General features: G+C 38.8%; 1 protein-coding gene and 2 non-coding genes across 3 annotated transcripts in view; all 3 read right to left on the reverse strand.

Annotated features, from left to right (window-relative positions):
* The window catches only part of TCP1 (t-complex 1), a 50,211-nt gene extending 44,975 nt beyond the window's left edge, over nucleotides 1-5,236 (reverse strand). The window contains exons 1-2 of the mRNA XM_053711173.1: nucleotides 5,080-5,236; nucleotides 1,593-1,678 (exon numbers count right to left, since the gene is read on the reverse strand). Of these exons, the coding sequence (XP_053567148.1) occupies nucleotides 1,593-1,678; nucleotides 5,080-5,143 (150 nt within the window). The 5' untranslated portion in view covers nucleotides 5,144-5,236. The remainder of the gene's footprint in view (nucleotides 1-1,592; nucleotides 1,679-5,079) is intronic.
* On the reverse strand, nucleotides 8-143 carry LOC128658613 (small nucleolar RNA SNORA29). The gene has a single exon (XR_008402285.1). It is a non-coding gene; the product is annotated as a small nucleolar RNA SNORA29 (small nucleolar RNA).
* Nucleotides 3,285-3,423, reverse strand: LOC128658614 (small nucleolar RNA SNORA29). Its single transcript, XR_008402286.1, has one exon. It is a non-coding gene; the product is annotated as a small nucleolar RNA SNORA29 (small nucleolar RNA).
* Nucleotides 5,237-23,513: the final 18,277 nt, after the last annotated feature.

Consider the following 23,513-nt stretch of genomic DNA (forward strand, 5'->3'; position numbering starts at 1 on the left):
TTTTATTGAAGTGTTGTACTGCTAATTCATGTAAGAGAAGATGACAGGCCATCAACCCCTTCAGACAACAGCAATGGTTACTCTATCCCATTAGCATAGCTGTTTATTCAATAAGGTGAAAAAAACAGTACTAAAATGGGAATGTCTAAAACACTGTTTACTGTTAACACTACAGTATTAGTGTAAAAGGAATTAAACTAGCCATTCTTATTTTATACACAAACATATAGATGAGGGTAAAAGTCTGAGCTGCTCCTAAATATATTTAGCAGTATAATTTAACTCAATGCATTTACATATAAAGATAGCCCTTTTTGGACATCTTATAACAATGTGCTCTCCACTGGCCTGATTATATTTAAACTGAAAAGCTGTCCTTTTGATATAAAGTACTGACAGGGTGAATGGCTGCTAAAGGAAACTAATAAAAATAAAAAAATATAAACACTTTCATGATTCAGCATGGTCTGACAGCAGAGAGGAGAAATTATGGTGCCATCAGAATGTCAAAAGTATAATTTTCCTCTGTTACGGACAGTTCCAGCCAGAATTGTACGTTAAATCAAGTGACAAATTCCTCCCTTTGTGTTCCATCATTGGTAGAGAGGATTCACAGGAGATAGAGGTAGGGCTTGGCCAAAGTTTGATTTGCATTTCACAACTGCGAAACACTAAGATACATTTTTTAGGAGTGGCCGGCAGAGAGCCAGGGCCACATTTTAAGGAGCCAGTGGCATCCTGGCACCTGGGTTTGTTGAGCCCTGTCTTAAGGTCTACTACATAAGCTCCATGGCAAGAAACAAACATTTGTCATTTTTCTTTCTGATGGCAACACTACAACTCAAAAATAATATTGGAAGCCTGGAGTGACAAGTGTCAGGCATAAATATGGTCTTTGCAATCTCCATGGCTGATAAATCAATGTAAGCAGACTGTTCTTTGCACATTTCTAATCTGAATATTTAAAAAATAAAAATTATATTTCCACCCTAAATAACTACTAAATTATGCCACTAGAAACGAAAAAAAAAAAAAAAAAAAAAGTCTTAAAGGGGCAGTAAACCTACACAATAAGGTTATATAATTCAGCACATAATGCAGAATGATATACCATTATTTTAGCTCCATATAATTTTGTAGAACGCCGCTCCTGGCTCTACTGAGCGGGTCTGTTATTTTCTAAAGCGCATCGCGGCACGCTGTCACAGCCGGTCCAATCGTGCCATTAAACTCAATGTAGCTTGCTCCCGCTACCAGACCAGAGAGGGAGCGAGCTACATTGAGTTTAATGGCGCGATTGGGCCGGCTGTGACTAGACAGCGTGCCGCGATGCGCTTTAGAAAATAACAGACCCACTCAGTAGAGCCAGGGGCAGCGGTCTACAAAATTCTACTTTGGGATAAAAAAAATCTTTGAAGTATAAAGTTGGCACTAAAATAATGGTATATAATTCTGCACTATTTGCAGAATTATATAACATTGTGTAGGATTACTGCCCCTTTAACATGTTAATTATATATCCTTGTAGATCCAGCCTTCATAGCAAAGATTACCTAACCTTATATTACTAATTAATAAAAATGTCTACTTACACCAATATCATCCACCAACATTTTATCCAAACCAACTGGACCAAGAGAGCTTTTCACAATATTGGCAATGGATGCTGCAGCCATAACTGGGGAACAAAAAAAAAAATTAGATTTGTGTTAAATCAAAATTAAATAAACAGGCAGATGTGAAAAAATAACCTACCTCATTTATGAAGGAAATACATATAATAAAGTTTGGCTTTATCGTTAGAGTAGTACTGTAATGAAAAATGTCCAGACACAAAACTGTTTCTGGGTAATTAACAACATGGCTCAAATTTGGAGGCAGGCTAAAATTTTACTAACCAGAAATGTTTTGGTTTTAATTGCGGAGTGTGGTGAATATTAAAATTTGCCTAAAATAAATTAGCAAGTGCTACCCAGGGTCTGAATCAAAAATGAGCCAGCTACAAAGATTGCATTCCTGCTTTATAATAGGAGTAAATTAGAAAGTTACTTAAAATTGCATGATCTGTCTGAATCATGAAATAAAAAATATGGGTTTCATATCCATTTAATGAATATGAGCTAATTATATCCATGTACACATATTGCTCCAATATAAAAATCAGATACAAATACACATGCTTTATCTCAAAATAATATTTTTTTTGATAAATTATTTTTTATTTTTTTTCTGATCAGCAGCCACCCACAAAACCTTCATAGGCTACATGTGGCCCTCAAGCCATGCTTTGCACAGCCCTGTAGTAAAGCTTTGTCTCCATACCCCAATAAAGTTGTTGGAATTGTGCATTATCAGCTAATGAGACAAATTGCTTAAAGGGATAGAAATGTCAAAAATAAAAAAGTGTGCATGGGTGCATTTTAATTTCAAATAGAAGAATTTTTGCAATCTACTTCCATTAGCAAAAATGCTTCTATTAAAAGTGATTAACTTATCTGCGGCATACGCACATATCCTGTGAGGGCCCATGCAACAGAGGGTCAGCAGTAGATTGTATGACATAAATGACTTCTTCAGAAGCAATACACACCACAGCCACCTCCCTGAGCATGCATGAATACTGGCGCATGAGCCCTCATAGCATATATGTGTATGCCACAGAAAAACAATAACTGACTAGAAGCATTTTTGCTTATGAAAGTATAAAGCAAAAATGCTTATATTTAAAATTGAAATGCACATTTTATTTTTGACTTTTCTATCTCTTTTAAAAGGAATAGTTTAGTCTAAATTAACTTTCTAATTTTACTCCTATTAATTTTTTAGTCTCGATAGCTTTATTTGAATGCAAGCTTAGGAGCCGGCCCATTTTTGGTTCAGCACCTGGGTAGCGCATGCTGATTGGTGGCTACATTTAGACACCAATCAAGAAAGTGCTACCCAGGTGCTGAACCAAAAATGGGCCAGCTCCTAATGCTTACATTTCTGCTTTTTCACATAAAGATACAAAGAGAAAAAAGAAAATTTGATAAAAGAAGTAAATCTTAAAATTCCATGCTCTATCTGAATCATGAAAGTTCAATTTTGACTAGACTATCCCTTTAATGTACACTCTGCTAGGTTAAAACGCTTTTACTTACTATACACAATTGCCCTGCAGATATCATGTAATTTTCAAGAGGTATAAAGTGCTACCCATGGAATCCATTTTGCAGCCGTTACACAAAATGTATTTATTTATTAAATATTTTACCAGGAAGGATACATTGAGATTTCTCTTGTTTTCAAGTATGTCCTGCTAGTTCATATAGGAGAAGATGAAACAAAACATCAGACCCTTTAGAAAATAGCAAATATTACTGTATCCCATTAGCATAGCCATTAATTCTGGAGATAGAGAAAAAACGGTACTAAAATGGGATTATATATATATATATATATATATATATATATATATATAACAAATGCTGTATAGTGGAATTTTAGATACAGAAGAATCTGTATTAACAGTAACAAAAACATGAAAAGAAGCATCAAAAGGGAAATGAAACCCAAATTTATCTTTCATGATTCAGATAAGGCATACAATTTAAAACAACTTTCCAATTTACTTCTATTATCTCATTTTGATCACTCTCTTGGTATCCTTAGTTGAAGAGAAAAACCTAGGTAGGTTCAGAAACAGCAGTGCATTATCTTGGTATACTTAGTTGAAGAGAAAAACCTAGGTAGGTTCAGAAACAGCAGTTCATTACTGGGAGCTAGCAGCCAATTGGTGGCTGCATATAAATGTCTTCATTGGTTCATTATGTGTGTTCAGCTAGCTAAAAGTAGTGCATAGCTGCTCCTTCAATAATGGATACCAATAGAATGAAGAAAATGTGATAATAGAAGTAAATTGAAACATTGTTTAAAATTGCATGCTCCATCTAAATTATTAAAAAAAAAAAAATATGTTTCATGTCTCTTAAAAGATCATAATTTCTCTTAAATAAAAATGTGTAAAGTGCTCTGGCTCTGTCCTGTGCAAAGTCACAGCTGCACCTCTCCCCATTATACAGTGAGTGTTAATGATGTCCTTACAAGCACATATACCATACTCTGATTTTTTTTTTTTTTTATTCCCCCGCCCCCTCTTTCCAAAATACTGTATTGGTAAGTCTTTGGCTAGCAGGTGACAACTGCAGATCATCCTTCTGCATCAAAGATGATATGGATACAAATCACTTTGGTGTGATCATAGGGTTTACATTAATGCTGACAGGTCTAAATGCACTTGATCTATTACAATCCATTTGACAATTAGCAAAACTGATGGTTTGGACAATGCTCTTGAATGCAATTTGGTTGTATTTTTGTATTATGTATTAGAACATGAATTCATTAAAATTATTTTAAAAGTTGTGACTAGATGCCTGCTAGTTAGCTGTGAGTCTTTAACCATTTTATAGTAAACATACATGAGTTTATAAAATGATGGGTCATACCAATACAAAATCATAAATACACTGCTATCTGTATGCCAATCTAATGTCTAGCATTTGTTTAAATAGCAATTAGCTAATTAGAAAGAATGTATCAGAACATGTACGTTTTTTGTCTTCTACAACCTTTTTAGCTTTGGTTGCTAAGGAAAGCTGAAACAGTGTGTCAGCGAGTCACAACTAATATATCTGGTTTCTACATACGAAAATGTTGCAAACATACATTAAAGGGCAGTTAAAAAAAAGTTATAGTCTACCAAACAACAAAATACGGTAATCTGTTACGATAAACTAAGATTTTACCGTTCTGTCAGAGTCAGAACATTACGAATCTAACAGCTAAAATGTTTCCTTTCTGTAAATTGGATTATTTTGCATACATAGATTAACTCATTTTCTGGCTGATCCCTGGTCTCCTTATGTCTAGTTAAATTATATGTAGACCACATCATGACACAAGCATAAATGGAAGCCGGCTGTCTAAGCCCTGGGAAATCCTTTCACGTTGAGGCCCATTTAGGCCTCATTGTGGCTACGCTCCTTCAGTAATACGGATTACTTCACTATCAATATCCAACCCAATTCGCCAATTTACCATTCTGACTCCTCACGACATCTCCTGAGCATCGCTCCCCGAACACCGCTAACGGACCATCCATCTTGTCACCGGCAAACAACGTGCTCCCCAACCGCCGCCTTGCCGTAAAGGAAGTTAGAGAATGATACCACGCCCCTTAGCTGCAAGCTTGGCTAAACCCTTCCTCTATCTGTCTATTCACCGTCTGCTTTACTAAAGGTACAGTTAGCGATACAGAGCGTAAAGAGTTAATACTGAGTGACGTCATGACTTATAGGCGCGGCCTCTTCTTAAAGATTTATCTGGTTGGTCCTAGAGAATGTTCTAGTAGTGAGCGTTGGTGCACGCGGCCAATTTGCTATTGAGTGCGCGCGCATCGTAGTTCCCTTTGTTACTGCGTACTTTGTTATTGTCAGTTACTGCGTGCTTTTAAATCATGGTCTGTATTTCCGGGGGGGGGATGTAATGTGCAGGATGGTTGAAATTGGATTGGTAAATGTAATTATCCTTATGTTGCAACCATGGGTGTCTGGAAGTGGGGGCTAGGGGGGGCACTTCCCCCCCCCCCCCCCCCGGAATTTTGATCCAGTTAAAAAGTCAAGAAAACCCTTTTGCAATTCCACACAGCTACTAGATTAAACCTTACTTAATTTTGTGTCTAAAATAAACCTTACTCTTGTAGCTGTGTGCTTGCAAGCTAGTAATAGACTTTCTATGTGCTGTGTTAATATTTTAGTTTTGTTTTTTTTTTCTCTATGGGCTTACACCCAGACCCTGGGTTTGACCTCCTGAGTTGCTGGCAGCTGTGCAGCTGCCTGTGAGTGCTGATGAGTACTCAGTCCGTTTTTAAAGTGCAGTCCATTTCCATATTTTCTAGGTGTCTAAGTAAACTACAAAAGGCCTGTGTCACCCTTGTTTGTAGCTCAGTCTGTTTGAAGGCATGCATTGTGTGGCTGTATGTTAGGGACCCATGGAGGAAAAGCCTCTGATATGGTCCTGGGCTATCACCATTTGGTTGTTACTAACTATATCGCTTTGCTTTTTTAATCTAGCTGTCTACTTGCAAGAGAGTGACAGACTTTCTATGTGGTGTGTATGGGCTCATTTCCATCGAGCCGTAATTAGGTTTGCGCGAGATTGCAAACTAGGGTTGCCACCTTTCTTGGAAGAAAATACTGGCCATGCTCATTAACAGAAATTTGAATAAATAATTAAACAGCATAACTCAAAGCCTAAAGCTTTAAAGACTGATTTTAAATGCTCATTTGTTTATAACTAGTATTCATCACACTCAGAAGAAGTTTCACTTTGACAAGGGCTTTCTGTCAATATTTATTATTTATTTTCTACATAGACATGAACATTAAAAATACCGGCCATGTCGGTAAAATACCGGCTGGGTGGCGACCCTATCGCAAACTGATAAATATGGTGTCCAAAGCAACTTTGTTTATTGACTGCTTCTGAGGGCATGTTATACGGCAGCCGAAAATATTTTTGCGTCCCATAGAAAGTATTAGAAGCCCTTAAGCAATAACTTATACCAGGTTTCCAATTCATTAATACACTGTCGGAGGCTGTCAAAACATTGAAAAAAATTGCACTCGGCTCAACTAGGTGTAAAAGAGGAAAAAGGAACATTTTGAGACCTATTTTCCATTTAAATTTTATAACTTGCAAATAATGCAAGTGTTTTAATGTAGAAAAACACTGAAATCTGTAATATTTATTATCCCATGTATAGGAATAGTTGCAATTATGTTCTTATGGAAATATTAGTATGTTTTTACATATAAAAATATATGCAAGCAAATATCTACATAATTCAAACTACACATATGCCTAGGGCAGCAATACATATATTAATAAAGTGGAAAATATAATTAAAATAAAACATAGTATTTGCTTATAGTTAAAAAAAAATATGTATTATAAATAGACACTGTGTAGGCATCTACGATTAAGGCCCTTCAGCTGAAAAGTGTCAGGTGAAAGGCTGACAGCACTGCTTGTCGTGCAGTTCTTATTTTACTGTTATTCCTAATGGAAGTCTAATAAAGGATTTATACCTTTGCCTAGAGGCTCGCTGGTTTTCTTTATGCTTTGGATGTCTGCTTCTAGTTCCAGCTTGAGCCTCGGCCTTCATTCGTTTGTGGTTGTCGGATGATCGGAAAAGCACATACAGATATCTGCATGCACTGAAGATGTCATCATTGGGCGAATCCAATAGATGCTGCATAGACGGAGCGACACTTATGCCTGGGCGTCCCACATTATGGAATGTAGTAAGGCGGTTTAACAACATCCAAGCTAAGGGCAAAGAGGCAAATTTGTCCGCTTGGATAGGGGGAACCAATACAGTGTTTAAACAGCCCGACGCCAGCAGTCAGAGCTAAAAGAAGGATTGCGGATGTAAGCATCAAGACAGATGGTAACACTGTTTTTCACTGTTATTGAGGCTTCCACGCTAACCGTCAAACACATCCTAATACAATGGGTAATTACGTTAAATATTATATTGATCTATGTGCTAATATTTCCGAACTCTCGTTTATTACTTTGAGAGCACTGAGAGGGCATTTCGTATGGTGATATTCTAACTTGTGTTTATTTGACCCTCTGTGCACTTGGTTATATTTCAAGAGACTTTATCCGTACTTCTAGCACAAACAAATCGATTAGTGGAATAACATGTCATTATTTTCACTCAGACCGTTGTCTGATTTGGATACTGGGCGTCTCACTCTAGAGGACACTTGTTAAACAGCAGCAGGTTTTTGATATCAGTGATGCTTTTCAACACATGGAACATACTTTTATAAAGGAGTACAGGGCATGGTGGGACAAAAGAGCCCTAGAAAAGTACCTTCTTTTATACCTCATTCCAAGAGGACTCAGACTTAATAAGTTTCCCACCTTTCAGGTGGATGATATTGACTTTGTGACTGAATGGAATCAAGCTTTAAGTGATTGTCCCAAAGTGTTGATGGAACTTATTAGATTTAAGGATTTACAGCTTGTTAAGATTAGAGAAGAGCTAATGTCATTACAGATACAATTGAATTCTTTCATTGATCACCCCAAATACAAAGAAATTGATACAGGAAACTATAAACAAGTTTAGGGTAGATCTTGATAATTTCAAGTTAAAGAAGTTCACTAGAGATAATGCTGATTATCTTAATAATAAGAAGTATGTCTGGAACACCAAGCAAGCACGTAAATCAAATAGGCAAAGAAGGAACAGATCTAGGGAAAGGGAAGTAACAACTAAATAAGATAAGAAAGTAACCTTTTCAGATTCAGACTATACATATGAGGATCAAGCAGAGTATACACAGGCCAGTGAAGCTAGTGGACAATCTGAGAATGAAGAATTAGTAGTTAGGCCCAAACAATTGGCTAAACCAGCTAAATCAAGAGCAGATAGCAGTTATATCTTAATGAATTTTCTGATCATTTTGATATGAAACACAGTATATTATATTAAAATAATGTATCCTGTTTCTGAAATTAACGGCATTTATATATATTTAATATGTTTTCAGAGCCGTGTTTAAACTTTCATAACCATCTTGTATATAATCATATGACATGATTCAGGTATCCCATGCAGGCACTCCATCTGAAAAATAGAAAAATTATGTTACACATAATTACCATGAATCTATTTTTCATATATCTATTCACTGCAGCAACTATTTATTTAGTATAATATGTATCATTTCAACATATATACACATATATGGGCTATTTGAATTATTCCAAACATACATGAAACTAGTATTGTTCCCTTTGCAAAAAAAAAAATGTATTTATTTTTATCTGTGTTATACAGGGGTTGTAAATGTTAATTCTTCAACCCACACTGCTTTCTCTGTGTTATCCTAAGGTCTTCACTGCTCTTTCTTCTAACTCAGTTCCTAGACTCTTTGTCTTTTACTCACCACATGGGGTCTTTTGCACGTAAGTGTAATGCTGAAATTCTCACAAGATTTGTCACCTGAGTTAGATTCTTAGGTACATTGGGAGGGGTAAATAGATTTTATCTCACATTCCCAAGCAATCACACATATGGTTTCTGAAATTGTTGTTATTTTAATTAAACCAAATGCTCTATTGTTCTCATTTTAGCTAGGAATGTCTCTTTTAAAGTAATCTTTAAGAGTTTCCTGTGTAATTGAAAAAGTGGGGGAGAATTAAACATGTTTGAAGTCAGTTTGTCTGACAGAAGTGAATCATTTCTACTGATCAATCAGATCTGAATAAATATAATTGTCATGAGCGCTTCCGTTCATCGCCGTGTCGCCGCGGCTCCCGGAACTCCTCTGTGTCTCTGACGTCATGTTGCTTAGCAACATGACGCTTTCTCTCACACCCCTCTGATGACGGTTACGCTCCTGCCCTTTAAATCTCGGCGGGAGATCTGAATCTGGGCCCGTTTGTTTGTTTCCCTGGATTGTGAGTACCATATCAGTTTTATTCTTCTGTGTACCGACTTCTGCCTGCCTGACCAAGCCTCTTGCCTAATCCCTACTTGCTGATATTTGGACATTGACTTCTGCCTGCCTGACCTTGCCTGTAGCTATTACCCTTTTGCTGACACTTGGATGCCGACTTCTGCTTGCCTGACCCTGTCTTTTGCCTATACCTTTTGCTGATATTTGGATGCCGACTTCTGCCTGCCTGACCTTGCTTTGGCCTTTACCTTTAAACCTATTCTTTGTTAAACAAGACCTGCTTAAAGGGACATTTTACTTTTACAAGCTGCAAAAGAGAACTTTGCCTTTCTGTTTGTTATACACCTGCTTAAAAGGGACATTTACTTTTACAAGCTGCAAAAGAGAACTTTGCCTTTCTGTTTGTTATACACCTGCTTAAAAGGGACATTTACTTTTACAAGCTGCAAAAGAGAACTTTGCCTTTCTGTTTGTTATAAACCTGCTTAAAGGGACATTATACTTTTACAAGCTGCAAAAGAGAACTTTGCCTTTCTGTTTGTTATACACCTGCTTAAAAGGGACATTTACTTTTACAAGCTGCAAAAGAGAACTTTACCTTTCTGTTTGTTATAAACCTGCTTAAAGGGACATTATACTTTTACAAGCTGCAAAAGAGAACTTTTCCTTTGTTTTACAAGCCTGCTAAAGAGGACCTTTTTCAGAAGCTTCAAAGTAAGAGCATTTCCTTTTTGTTCTTTGTACTACTTAAAGGGACGTTTTATCCTTTGTGGCTTTCCTGCATTCTGGAACAATATTCATTTTTGTTATCTTCTAATCTGCTTCCTGAGTGGGTCACGTCCTGGATATTTCTCAGTGTGCTAGCGTGTGCTTTCAATTCACGCTAGCAGTTGGGTTACATCCCGGATTGATTCCAGAGCGGCTGACATTACAAACGGGCCATAAAAATGGACCCCACTGAATTATCTATGGCCGTGGCTCACCAGGGACAGCTCTTGGGTTCTCATGCCACTCACTTGCAGTCTCTGGACACTAAACTTGATCAAATTACTGCTCTATTACAAAATTTGGTTGCTACCACACCTCCCAATCCTAATCCCAATCCAAATCCGATTGAGGCATTACCTCCTCCGATTCCTAACAATCAGTCTCAGGTACAACTAAGTCCCAGGATTCCTCTTCCGGATAAATATGATGGGAATCCTGAAGAATGTAGAGGCTTTTTGAATCAATGCCGTCTTCATTTCCGAAATAGCCCTACTCTCTTTGCTACTGCCTCTTCTAGAATCACGTTTCTTATTTCCTTAATGAAAGGAAAAGCCTTGGCTTGGGTGTCACCTTTGCTAGAAAAGAATGATCCTATACTGTTGGATGTTGATACATTTCTATCTACATTCTCAAACGTATTCGATAAACCTGGAAGGTCATCCGCTGCTGAAGCAACTCTCCTGGATTTACGTCAAGGAAATCAACCAGTCTCTCAATATGCAATTGAGTTCCGCACCCTTGCCTCTGAAACCACTTGGAATCAGGGAGCACTCAGAGCCGCTTTCCGTAAAGGACTTTCTGAGCGTCTCAAGGATGAATTGGTGTATCGTGAACTTCCAGAGTCCTTAGAAGCCTTAATAAATCTCTGTATCTGTCTCGACGCCAGGTTTCGTGAACGCCAACAAGAAAAGGATAGAACACAGAGGACTGCCACTCGAACTCCTTTTCGTTTAGCTCCTCGTTTTTCTAGTCCAGTCACTCCAGCCTCTCCTACTACTGATCAGGCTGAACCCATGGAAGTAGGAAGTATAAAATTAACTGAGACTGAACGCTTAAGAAGACGGACTCTTGGCTTATGTCTGTACTGTGGCCTTAAAGGACATTTATTAAGGGATTGTCCTACTAGGCCAGTAAAAGCCAGGGCTTAACTCTAGTCCAGGGAACTGAGTTAAGCCAAAATAGTGGTCATTCCCTATACAAGAAACTCTTTGTTCCAGTAACTCTTCTAATTGGACAAAAGAAGATCTATACCCAAGCCCTAATTGATTCTGGTGCTGGAGGTGTGTTCATTGACTCTACATTTGTTTCTACTCATTCTATACCCTTACTAAAGAAGGAGTATTCCATTTCAGTCTCTACGGTCAGTGGAGATCCTTTGGGTTCTGGATACATTCAGTTTTCTACTCAACCCTTAATCCTCACCGTAGGAATACTTCATTCTGAGACAATTTGTTTCGATGTCATTCCCACTCCGCAATTTCCCATTATCTTGGGATTACCCTGGCTCCAGATTCACAATCCCATTTTTTCTTGGACTTTCGGTGAACTCACTTCCTGGGGATCTACATGCCAGACTAAATGTCTTCAAGAGATTACTAAGTTACCACTCACTATTGCTCTCACAGTTGAAACTCCGGAATCCTTACCTATGCATTACCATGACTTTGTGGATGTCTTCTCCAAAAAAGAAGCGGAACGTCTTCCTCCTCATCGCCCTTTTGATTGTCCCATTGACCTCCTTCCTGGGGCTGCCTATCCTCGAGGCAAAACATATCCACTTTCTAAACCAGAAAACATGGCTCTGGAAGAATATATAAAAGACAATCTGGCTAGAGGATTTATTCGACCCTCCTCTTCCCCTGTAGGGGCTGGTTTCTTTTTTGTGGGAAAAAAGGATGGCGGATTAAGACCCTGTATTGATTATCGTGGATTGAATCAGATTACCATCAAGAACAGTTATCCTCTGCCCCTTATTCCTGAACTTTTTACTTATCTTCAGGGAGCCACCATTTTCACCAAACTCGACCTACGTGGTGCATACAACTTGATCCGTATACGCAAAGGAGATGAGTGGAAGACTGCCTTTAACACTCGATTTGGGCATTATGAATATTTGGTCATGCCCTTTGGGCTATGCAATGCTCCGGCGGTTTTCCAGCATTTTGTAAATGAGATCTTTCGTGATTTTTTGAATATTTTTGTTATCATATACCTGGACGACATCTTAATTTTTTCTCAGAACCACCAAGATCATGTGCACCACGTCAAGAAAGTACTTCAACGTCTAAGAGAATTCCATCTGTTTGCTAAACTGGAGAAATGTTCTTTCCATCAAAAAATCATACCCTTTCTGGGTTATGTAATATCGGCATCTGGATTCGAAATGGACCCTACTAAACTTTCTGCCATTTTGGATTGGCCTAGACCTGATTCTTTGAAGGCTTTACAACGTTTCCTAGGCTTCGCCAATTATTACAGAAAGTTCATCAAGAATTTTGCTACTATTACTTCTCCTCTTACTTCTCTCACAAGAAAAGGACAAAACTGTAAAGTATGGCCGTCTGAGGCTATAGAAGCTTTTGAATCTCTCAAAGAAGCTTTTTCCTCAGCTCCTATCCTTCGTCATCCAAATCCTGAGTTTCAATTTATTCTGGAGGTGGATGCTTCCTCTGTTGCTGCTGGAGCGGTTTTGTCTCAACGAATACCAGAGACTGGAAGGATTCATCCTGTTGCTTTTTTCTCTAAAAAATTCACTCCTTCCGAATTTAACTATGACGTAGGGAATAAAGAGTTGCTTGCCATCAAGATGGCATTGGATGAATGGAGACATTGGCTGGAAGGTACTTCTTTGCCATTTACTATACTTACTGATCATAAGAACCTTCTGTATCTCCAAACAGCCAAACGACTAAATTCCAGGCAAGCACGCTGGTCCTTATTCTTCTCTCGGTTTCACTATAATTTGTCTTACATACCTGGTTCAAAAAATATTAAAGCAGACGCACTTTCCAGACAATTTCAAGATACCCCAGTTCCTGAGTCTGGTACCATTCTCCAACCTCATGAAGTCATTGCCCAGTTAACAACTTCTTGGTTACAAGAATTACAGTCCGCTCAAGAGCGTCTTCCTTTGTCCTGTAAACCTCCCAATGGTTTACTCTTTGTTCCTGAACGCCTTCGTTCCAAGATTTTATTTTGGGCTCATGATAGTCCCCTTTCTGGACATCCTGGCATCAGTATTACCACTCGAAACCTCAAACAACATGTCTGGTGGCCTACACTCTCTCAAGATGTGAAGGATTACGTCTCAGTATGCACACAATGTGCCATGAACAAAACTCCACGCCAACTTCCTTCAGGATTACTCCAACCATTGCCTATACCTCACCAGCCTTGGACTCATGTATCCATGGACTTTATTACCGATCTTCCCTTGTCCACTGGGAACAATACTATCTGGGTGGTGGTCGACAGGTTCACTAAGACGGCTCATTTTGTACCCTTGCCAGGATTACCATCTGCCAAATGACTCTCTGAACTTTTTATTCTACATATTGTAAGAATCCATGGATTTCCTCTTGATATTGTTTCAGATAGAGGGGTACAATTCGTTTCTCGATTTTGGAGGTCACTTTGTAAACATTTTGGTACTACTATATCTCTCTCTACTTCTCACCACCCACAATCGAATGGTCAGACTGAAAGAGTAAACCAGTGTCTTGAAACATATCTTAGACATTATGTGGATCATTATCATTCTAACTGGACTTCTTACCTTCCTTTGGCTGAATTGGCCCATAATGCCCGGTACAATTCCTCCCTTCAGACTTCTCCTTTTCATGCAGCTTACGGATATCAGCCTAGGACGTTCCCTTTGCATACTTCCTCCACAGTGAATCCTGCTTCTGATCTTACAGCCCGAAGATTAACTCGACATTGGCAGAAGATACATCGTATTCTTTCTGTAACTTCTAGACGTTACAAGTTCTTTTCGGATCTTCGACGGAAAAAGGCTCCCAAATATCGCCCTGGTGATAAAGTTTGGATTTCCTCTCGATTTCTTCGCCTGAAACAACCTTCTAACAAATTGGGACCACGATATGTGGGTCCTTTCCGAATACTGGGTCAGGTATGTTCCACTGCTTATCGGGTAGCTTTACCCAAGTCTCTCAAAGTCCATCCGGTATTCCATGTTTCTCTTTTAAAACCTGTGATGATTAACAGGTATTCTAAGCCTTTTTCTAAACCTCCACCGTTATTGGTGCATGGACATCCTGAGTTTGAGATCAGCCATATTCTAGATTCCAAATTGCGGGGCAAGAAATTGTATTATCTCATTCATTGGAAGGGTTATCCAGTCACGGAACGTTCTTGGGAACCTGCTCATCAAGTAAATGCTCCAATATTGGTCAAGACCTTCCACAAGACTCATCCTGATAGACCTGGTCCTGTCCCCCGGAGGGGCCCTTGAGGAGGGGGTGCTGTCATGAGCGCTTCCGTTCATCGCCGTGTCGCCGCGGCTCCCGGAACTCCTCTGTGTCTCTGACGTCATGTTGCTTAGCAACATGACGCTTTCTCTCACACCCCTCTGATGACGGTTACGCTCCTGCCCTTTAAATCTCGGCGGGAGATCTGAATCTGGGCCCGTTTGTTTGTTTCCCTGGATTGTGAGTACCATATCAGTTTTATTCTTCTGTGTACCGACTTCTGCCTGCCTGACCAAGCCTCTTGCCTAATCCCTACTTGCTGATATTTGGACATTGACTTCTGCCTGCCTGACCTTGCCTGTAGCTATTACCCTTTTGCTGACACTTGGATGCCGACTTCTGCTTGCCTGACCCTGTCTTTTGCCTATACCTTTTGCTGATATTTGGATGCCGACTTCTGCCTGCCTGACCTTGCTTTGGCCTTTACCTTTAAACCTATTCTTTGTTAAACAAGACCTGCTTAAAGGGACATTTTACTTTTACAAGCTGCAAAAGAGAACTTTGCCTTTCTGTTTGTTATACACCTGCTTAAAAGGGACATTTACTTTTACAAGCTGCAAAAGAGAACTTTGCCTTTCTGTTTGTTATACACCTGCTTAAAAGGGACATTTACTTTTACAAGCTGCAAAAGAGAACTTTGCCTTTCTGTTTGTTATAAACCTGCTTAAAGGGACATTATACTTTTACAAGCTGCAAAAGAGAACTTTGCCTTTCTGTTTGTTATACACCTGCTTAAAAGGGACATTTACTTTTACAAGCTGCAAAAGAGAACTTTACCTTTCTGTTTGTTATAAACCTGCTTAAAGGGACATTATACTTTTACAAGCTGCAAAAGAGAACTTTTCCTTTGTTTTACAAGCCTGCTAAAGAGGACCTTTTTCAGAAGCTTCAAAGTAAGAGCATTTCCTTTTTGTTCTTTGTACTACTTAAAGGGACGTTTTATCCTTTGTGGCTTTCCTGCATTCTGGAACAATATTCATTTTTGTTATCTTCTAATCTGCTTCCTGAGTGGGTCACGTCCTGGATATTTCTCAGTGTGCTAGCGTGTGCTTTCAATTCACGCTAGCAGTTGGGTTACATCCCGGATTGATTCCAGAGCGGCTGACAATAATTGTATTGTATAGCCTTAAAATATATGATTAAAATATATATATTTATTAACCTTACATATACCTTGACATAGCGTTAGCACTAGGGATGATCCCGTAGTCACGAGAAATGTTAGTAAAAAAACTACCCTTCAGGGGCAGAATGTAGATCATAGGAGAAGTGAATTCTTAAGTGACAGTGAGGGAGATAATGATTCCCTGAGTACAGCTACCAAGTCATGTTTAAAACCCAGCAATCAACATTTTTTTCAGAAGGTTGTGACAGATATAGAGGGAGGAGGAGTAAGAGGAAAAGGCACATGAAGAGGGCAAAGAGGAGGAAGAGGCAGGCTAGTCAGGAACAAATACAAAGTATAAAAATAATCAATTTTTCGAAGGTGCAACTTACTAGCGGGGAATTATCTGTTCTTGGGTTGGGTTTAGGTTTTGTCCCTATGAAAAAGTTTAACTTATTTGAAACAATCATTGATGTTAATAGATTAGTCAGGGATCTTACTTTAAGGAAAAAAATTCTATTAGGGATTTGGAATCGTCTAACCAGGCCCCATGGCAAACCCCTCAAGATAATTTAGAACATGATTTACCCAGAATCTATGACATTATGGATTTTAATGAAGGATGTGACTATTTAACTTTGCAGGGCTTATCAGTTGAATCTGCCACCCCTTTCTCCTCTCTGTCAAATCTGCACATATTGGGTATAAACCTAAATCTATCTTCTACCCTATTAAGGAGAGAGGCAAATTTTTGGAAGACTTCCATCATAGGGTGGAAGAAGATTTGAATAAATTAACAAGATATCATAAAAGAGCATTTAATAATTTGTCCATGGAACAAATGCAAGCCATTGACAGCCTCAAAGCAAGAGACACAATTGTTATCCGGCAGGCTGACAAGGGAGGGAGCATTGTTGTCCTGGACAAAGAAGCATACATCCGAGAAGCAGAAAGGCAGATCAATGATCCTGAAGTCTACCTCAGACTCCATAAGGATCCCACTTCAGACTTTAGATTGAAACTCGATTTGCTGGACGATGGGCTGGATTTGGGAATTCTGGATCAGGAAACCTTTGGTTTTCTTAATGTTCAATCCTCAGTGATTCATATCTTCCATCACCTCCCCAATGTTCATAAATCCTTGGAGGAGGTGAGGGGAAGACCAATTGTCTCTGGAATCGGTTCTCTTTTTGAGAATCTTTCAGGCTGGGTTGAATCCCTACAGTCGATGTGGTTAGCCTTTATTCCACTATTCCACACAAATTTGGCCTGGAGGCAATTAAGTTCTCTCTAGATATGTATACCAGCTATGATGATTATTTAAAGGAATATTTAATCAGGGTCATTGAGTTCCTTCTAGTCCACAATTATTTTAAGTTTGGAGATGGTTTTTTCCTCCAAAGACGTGGGACCGCTATGGGGGCTAAATTTGCCCCCGCCTATGCCAACCTCTTTAAGGGTTGGTGGGAGCGGTCCCACGTCTTTGGGGAAAATAATCCTTTTAGATCCTGTATTAAGACTTACAAGAGATATATAGATGATCTCTTGTTTGTGTGGACTGCAGGGAACAATAGAATGGCAGACTTTATCAAATATCTTAATGACAATCAGATTAATCTTAAATTCACTGCTGTGTCAGTCTGAACAGATTCCGTACTTGGATGTTACTTTGAGGCGATTATATCCACAGGCAGAGTAGTCACTAGTCTATATAGGAAGCCCATTTCTTCCAATACAATACTCCATGCCAAGTCCTCTCATCCTAGGCATACTGGCTTTGGAGTTGCGAAGGGCCAGTTCATCAGGCTTAAGAGGAACTGTATTGATGAGCTGGACTTCCAAAGGGAGGGAGATTTATTAAGAAATCAATTGCTTAAACGTGGGTATTCAAGGAAGTCTGTAAACAGGGCATACCTTGAAGTTGAAAGACTAGATAGAAGTAATTTGCTACGAGGGAATAATACCCATGGAAAACTTAATTTCCAAGAAGATAGACCCATTTTTGTTACCTCTTTTAGTCCCCAGTTTGATGAAATTTCTGGTATTATAAACAAGCATCTATCATAACGAGAGAGGATAGTCTCAAGGACTATGTATCAAGGGGATGCAAGTTTGTCTCTAAAAGAGGTACTACGTTGGGGAACATTCTTGCTCCCTCTATGATTCAAAACAAAGGAACCAGACTAAGTAGTTGACTTACTTCCAAAGGACACTATAAGTGTCATTTCTCACAATGTATAGCCTGCAGCCATACGAGACCTACTAAACACTTTCAATCACATGTAACACAAAAGGTTTTCAACTTGAGTGAATGTACTAATTGCCGTACAACGTTTGTGATCTACCTTGTGGAGTGCTCCCAGTGTAAATTGCAGTACGTAGGGTGTACCTCAAGAGAGGCACGCTCACGTATCAGGGAGCACCTTAATAATATTGAGCAAGGTTTGGACTGTTCAGACCTAGTATGTCATTTTATTCATAATCAAAAAATAGAAAAGTTCTGGCTTAATGCTGTAAACATATACCGTATATTTAAGAAGCAGTCTACAGCTCTGGTAATATAGCTTGAATGTGGGGTCAAAACAGATAAACAAGCTGCCAATAGGTACTATGTACAACACTCTGTATTTGAGGATAGTTGCAGTCTAAGTGATGCAAATGAACACTCACCCTGTGAACTTCTTATGCCACCTTGAACATCCACCATACGCGGAAACAGAGTAACTCACTCTGACTGCTCGATCCGTAGTCTGTCACGAAGCGGGACCTTTATCGGCCGCAGCCCGGTTCAACTCACCCCTGTGAAGACTTGGGCTCTGCGGCACTCTCGATCCTCCACCAGCTCCGGAACTCCTTCGTGGCAGTAGTGTAGTAAGCTTCTCTCCAATCAGATGGGAGACAGGTGAGTCACGTGAGAAAGCTGCAACCAATCCCAAACAGAGCCGGACTTGCAACGGAATTCAACATGAACCATACACAGAGCTGTCACTGTAAACAGACCGCCGAGGGTAGCTACGCTGTTACTGTCGGAAGCGGGATGTAGAGAAGGATTCCTTGTAATCCAAGTGAATGAGTAAACAAAAAAAGGAAATATATCCCGGACTTCCAAAAATGTATATAAAAAATAGCTTTATTGATTCATATTAAAAGTGGACATGGTAAGCACACAAGCATAAAACGTTTTACGTGTTTCGGCATGAGCCATAGTCATAAACACTAAATGTCAACACTTTTAATTGGTGTGTTATTGAACGTGTACAAGTTGGTCCCAGGGGTGATGGTAGAATAGCTAAAATGTATTACAGGGAGGCTTTCTGGATATTTATTCTTAGAACCAGAAGACCACTGGGATTTAACATTAGTGGTGATATTATCAATTTTTGGAAACGGGTTTAACTCCTGGGGTCAATATTGACCGAGTTAAACTCATAGTCCTTCATTTTTTATTACTCCACTTACAGGTCCAATTTTCTTCTAATAAATACCTATAAAATTAGCATTTATATTGTATGCCTAATGGAATGCAGGAATATGTGTTCTCCTTAGTTTGGTATTGAATTAGTCTTTTTCAATAAGATATTTTGAATTGTGCTTCAGTGTATGTAGTATAGTGTAGAGTTTTTGAATATGTAAAGTTTATCTTCAATGAATGACCCATTTTTAATATTACCACTACCCTGTTAGGCTATTGAAATAATTTTTTGACGCTGACTTGTTACTATTTACTATGTTAATTAAATGAATTGCAGCCTCTCATAATTAGCCTAATCACAGTGCTATTTAAGTCTCAAGGAGACACTGTGTAGGCATCTACGATTAAGGCACTTCAGCCGAAACGTGTCAGATGAAAGGCTGACCGCACTGCTTGTCGTGCAGTTCTTATTTTACTGTTATTCCTAATGGAAGTCTAATAAAGGATTTATACCTTTGCCTGGAGGCTTGATGGTTTTCTTTATGCTTTGGTTATAAATAAGTGTATCTAATATTTTGTTTCTCTTTAGAGGTGATCACAGGTAAGGAGTGGAGACATTAAACGTAAATTTTATAGTGTAAGGTCGGGTTACCATAGCAACAAATTGATTTTCAAGAAATCCGAAGTCTGATGGAAGCGTTAACACAATGTTAACTTACACCTACACAAAAAGAGCGACTGCACAAAATATTTAAATGGAAACCTGGTACTAAAAGGGAGCCGTAAACTACTTTTAGCTGTTAGCTACTTCAGTAGCTTACGGCTCCATTTTTTACGGCTCAATGGAAGCGAGCCTTTTGTGTTGTAAATAAAATATTTTCTCATCATATTGCAGTCCCCAAAAATTATTTTTGAGCTTGAGATTTTCAAATCATATTTGTCAAGCCCTGCCTTATACAGTATCTAAGCAAAAGCACTCACTTTAGTCAGTGTTTTGACGCCAAAGAGTTGCCATGCGTACAACAGGCTTCACATGTTCACATGTTGCCACTGATATTATTTTGCTTAGGGTATTTTAATTATTTTGCCCCCCCTTGGAAAAATTTCTGCAGATGCCCATGGTTGCAACACGAAAATTAAAACAAAGACCTCCTGGACAATTCACAGCTGTCCAGACCGCTGTAACCCGGTACCTATGACCGTTTTCATCAGTCATAGGTACCGGGAAATGCGTTGTGGCATTATTTGTTTTTAATAAAGACATTTTTTATTAGTAACACGGCTTTTTAGCTTTTATACTGTCTTCTCTATCTGCCGCTTTGGTGAGTGAGTTCCTGTGACAGCTCCTTGGTTACCACGTATCTCTCTATCGGAGATTGCAGAGTTTTGCCTGAGGTTACAGCGGTCTGGACAGCTTTGAATTGTCCAGGAGGTCTTTGTGGCACTTATCAAGTGCTTAACATCTTGTGAGTATATTTCATTGTATGCGCATAAGTCCCTTTACTCACTGATACACACTATTGTGGTGCTTGTGTGTCTTTATGTCATTCATACAGCTCGCAATTGGAGGATCAAATCTGCTATTACAGCTTCTGGACGGCTGATAATTGTTCAGAAGGTTCTTGTGGCACTTCTCAAGTGCTGAATATCTAGTAAGTAGGAATTGTTATATGGGGTCTGGCATCATATAGCAACGGTACACACTATTTGGCGCCTCTTCTCTTCTTCTTTTCTACAGATTATGCGACTGGCCAATATCATTCTGGAATGAGCTTTGCTGCCTGGAGACTCCTGATAATTCTCCTTTAGTGTGGACTTTCGTTTCTAGTAAAACTGAGACGGTTTATGTTTGTATTTTTCTATTGCATTTATTTTTATCTACCTTTATGATTGCAGACACTGTTAAGGGGTTTTTTGATGCACTATTATTTTAGTGATTAGTATCTTTGTTGGGCGCATCTGATTTATAATATATAATTTTTATCTCCAGGAAGAGATTGCACCTTCAAAGAAGCTTCTGTGTGCATTTACACCAGAGGGGTGGTTGCAGCCTACCTCTTAGCTCCCGCTCATAAGAGTAGACAGAGCACTTCAGAATACACGCAACACAGTGCCAAAACCTATCTCCCCCAAGACAAGCTATAACTGGAGACCACAGGAAATATTCCAACTGCATGCAAGGTAATAACTTATGCTGTGCTTCCGGATGATGAAAACGACTTTGAGAGTTAAAACTGAAAGGCCCTTTTCGAGACCTTGCACAGTAATAGATACCTACTTATTTAGAAAAATAGGTTGATTCGTCATATTTAAAGTACATTATAGGCTTTGGTGTCCACAAGGAGGGGCATCGCCCCACATGGATTTTCCTCTCTACCTAGAGTACAATTTGTTTTTAAATTTAATCCCCCTGAATGTAGCTCAGTTTTAGAGGAAGAAGTATTCTCGGACTTATATAGCATTCTGGAATTTTTAGTTCACTGTTTAACTCTCAGTATTGTGATTTTGCAATTCTGCACTCTAATTTCCAGCATGCATTGTACAGTGGTGGTTAGTGAGCTTCCTAGGAGGCAGAACATTTTACACGAGGTCCCGCTCCTCTTCAATGCTGTGTGCGTTTATGTGTCCCAGACACTGGGGAAGGCAGCTGGGAGTATTGTCTGACCGTTTACACAGGTTTATATATTTATTTGTATGGGCAGACCCTCTGCACAAGTGGTAGTGGGGGTAAGGGGTGCATTGTGCCAGTGATCTTAAACTGTGCACCATGACTTCCATGTTTTATACATATATAATTCCACTCCCACCACCTTTTTAACAGCAGCAAACAATAAGATATCTAATAAATGGCCACCTGTCTGAGTTAACTCTCTATGCAGAGCCCTCCTACTCACTTACTGGAATAGTTTGCCAGTAGCACAAATAGAGAAATGTACATTTTGTATATATTAGGATATGTAATGTTACAGTTTTAGGGTTTATATGTTATATGTTTGGTATTTTGTGTTTAATTATTCTTTTTTTTTTTAACTGTATAATGCAACAAATCAAATAAGCAAAACACTAAATAAATGTATACAACTATATGCTCCTATTTTCATTTATAAGGAGTCTGGATAAAAAAAATTATTTATGTGTTTTAAAGTTTAGCAAATAGTGACTTAAAAATCTATAGTGCATTATTTTGGATGAACTGATAACATTGCATACAGCAGCCTTTTTGATGAATATGAAATTTTCACTGCAATCGTTAAAATTTGTCACTGTACTATAACACTATTTGCTAAACTTGTATACATTATTACATACTACATAGGCTCTCCTGCTCAATATAATGGATGTGTTTAACCTGTTCAGGATGTTAGGACATTACCCGTTCAGGATGTTACTTCTTAAGGTGTGTTTATCCCTGCTCCCCCTCCTTGTTAAGAAATGCAGTGGATCTGATTGGGGGCAACTGATGATGATGAGCCACTGAGAAAATGTGACAGCCAATGAGTGGAATCATTAGTTGTCTGAACTGTCTCTGCTTCGTCTCTTTCCTCAGTGCCATCTGAGGTTACAGAGTAAGACAGATCAGTGCTACAAGTGTCCCACAGTTCTATACTGCTATAATATAAAAATAAATAAAATATTTAAAAACAAGAAACCCATTCAATGATGTCAAAAGAAAGCCCTATTTGTCCTCTAAAAAACTATATAATAAGGGGTCAATTTATCAAGTTCTGTTTATCAAGCTTCTAAAGACAGCTGCTCCATAACTTGTCCGCCTGCTCTGAGGTGGCGGACAGAAATCAACCCGAATACGACCCGAATACGATTGGGTTGATTGACACTCCCTGCTAGGCTGCAAATCTGCAGGTCCCGGCATTGCACCAGCAGTTCACAAGAACTGCTGGTGCAATGATAAATGCCAACAGCGTATGCTACATCGTATCATGTCCGCTCGCACATTAATAAATTGCCCCTTAGTGTGGGTGCACTAAATGTGAAATAGGTAAATTATGGTTGAACAAATATATAGCTCAAATTCTAGGTTTTGTTTACATTCAGAACTTAGAAAATTGCCTCTATCCTTAAGGGTTTAAAATGATGGACACTGCTAGCACTAAATAAAAATGTTGATAGCTATACCATCCATATGAAGTGAATTTCAGTAACAATGGTAATGCTTTTCAGATTTTGATCTTTGCTTCAGAGGACTATCCATTTTGTCATAA

The sequence above is a fragment of the Bombina bombina genome, chromosome 4, assembly GCF_027579735.1.
Source record: "Bombina bombina isolate aBomBom1 chromosome 4, aBomBom1.pri, whole genome shotgun sequence".
NCBI classification, from domain to species: domain Eukaryota; kingdom Metazoa; phylum Chordata; class Amphibia; order Anura; family Bombinatoridae; genus Bombina; species Bombina bombina.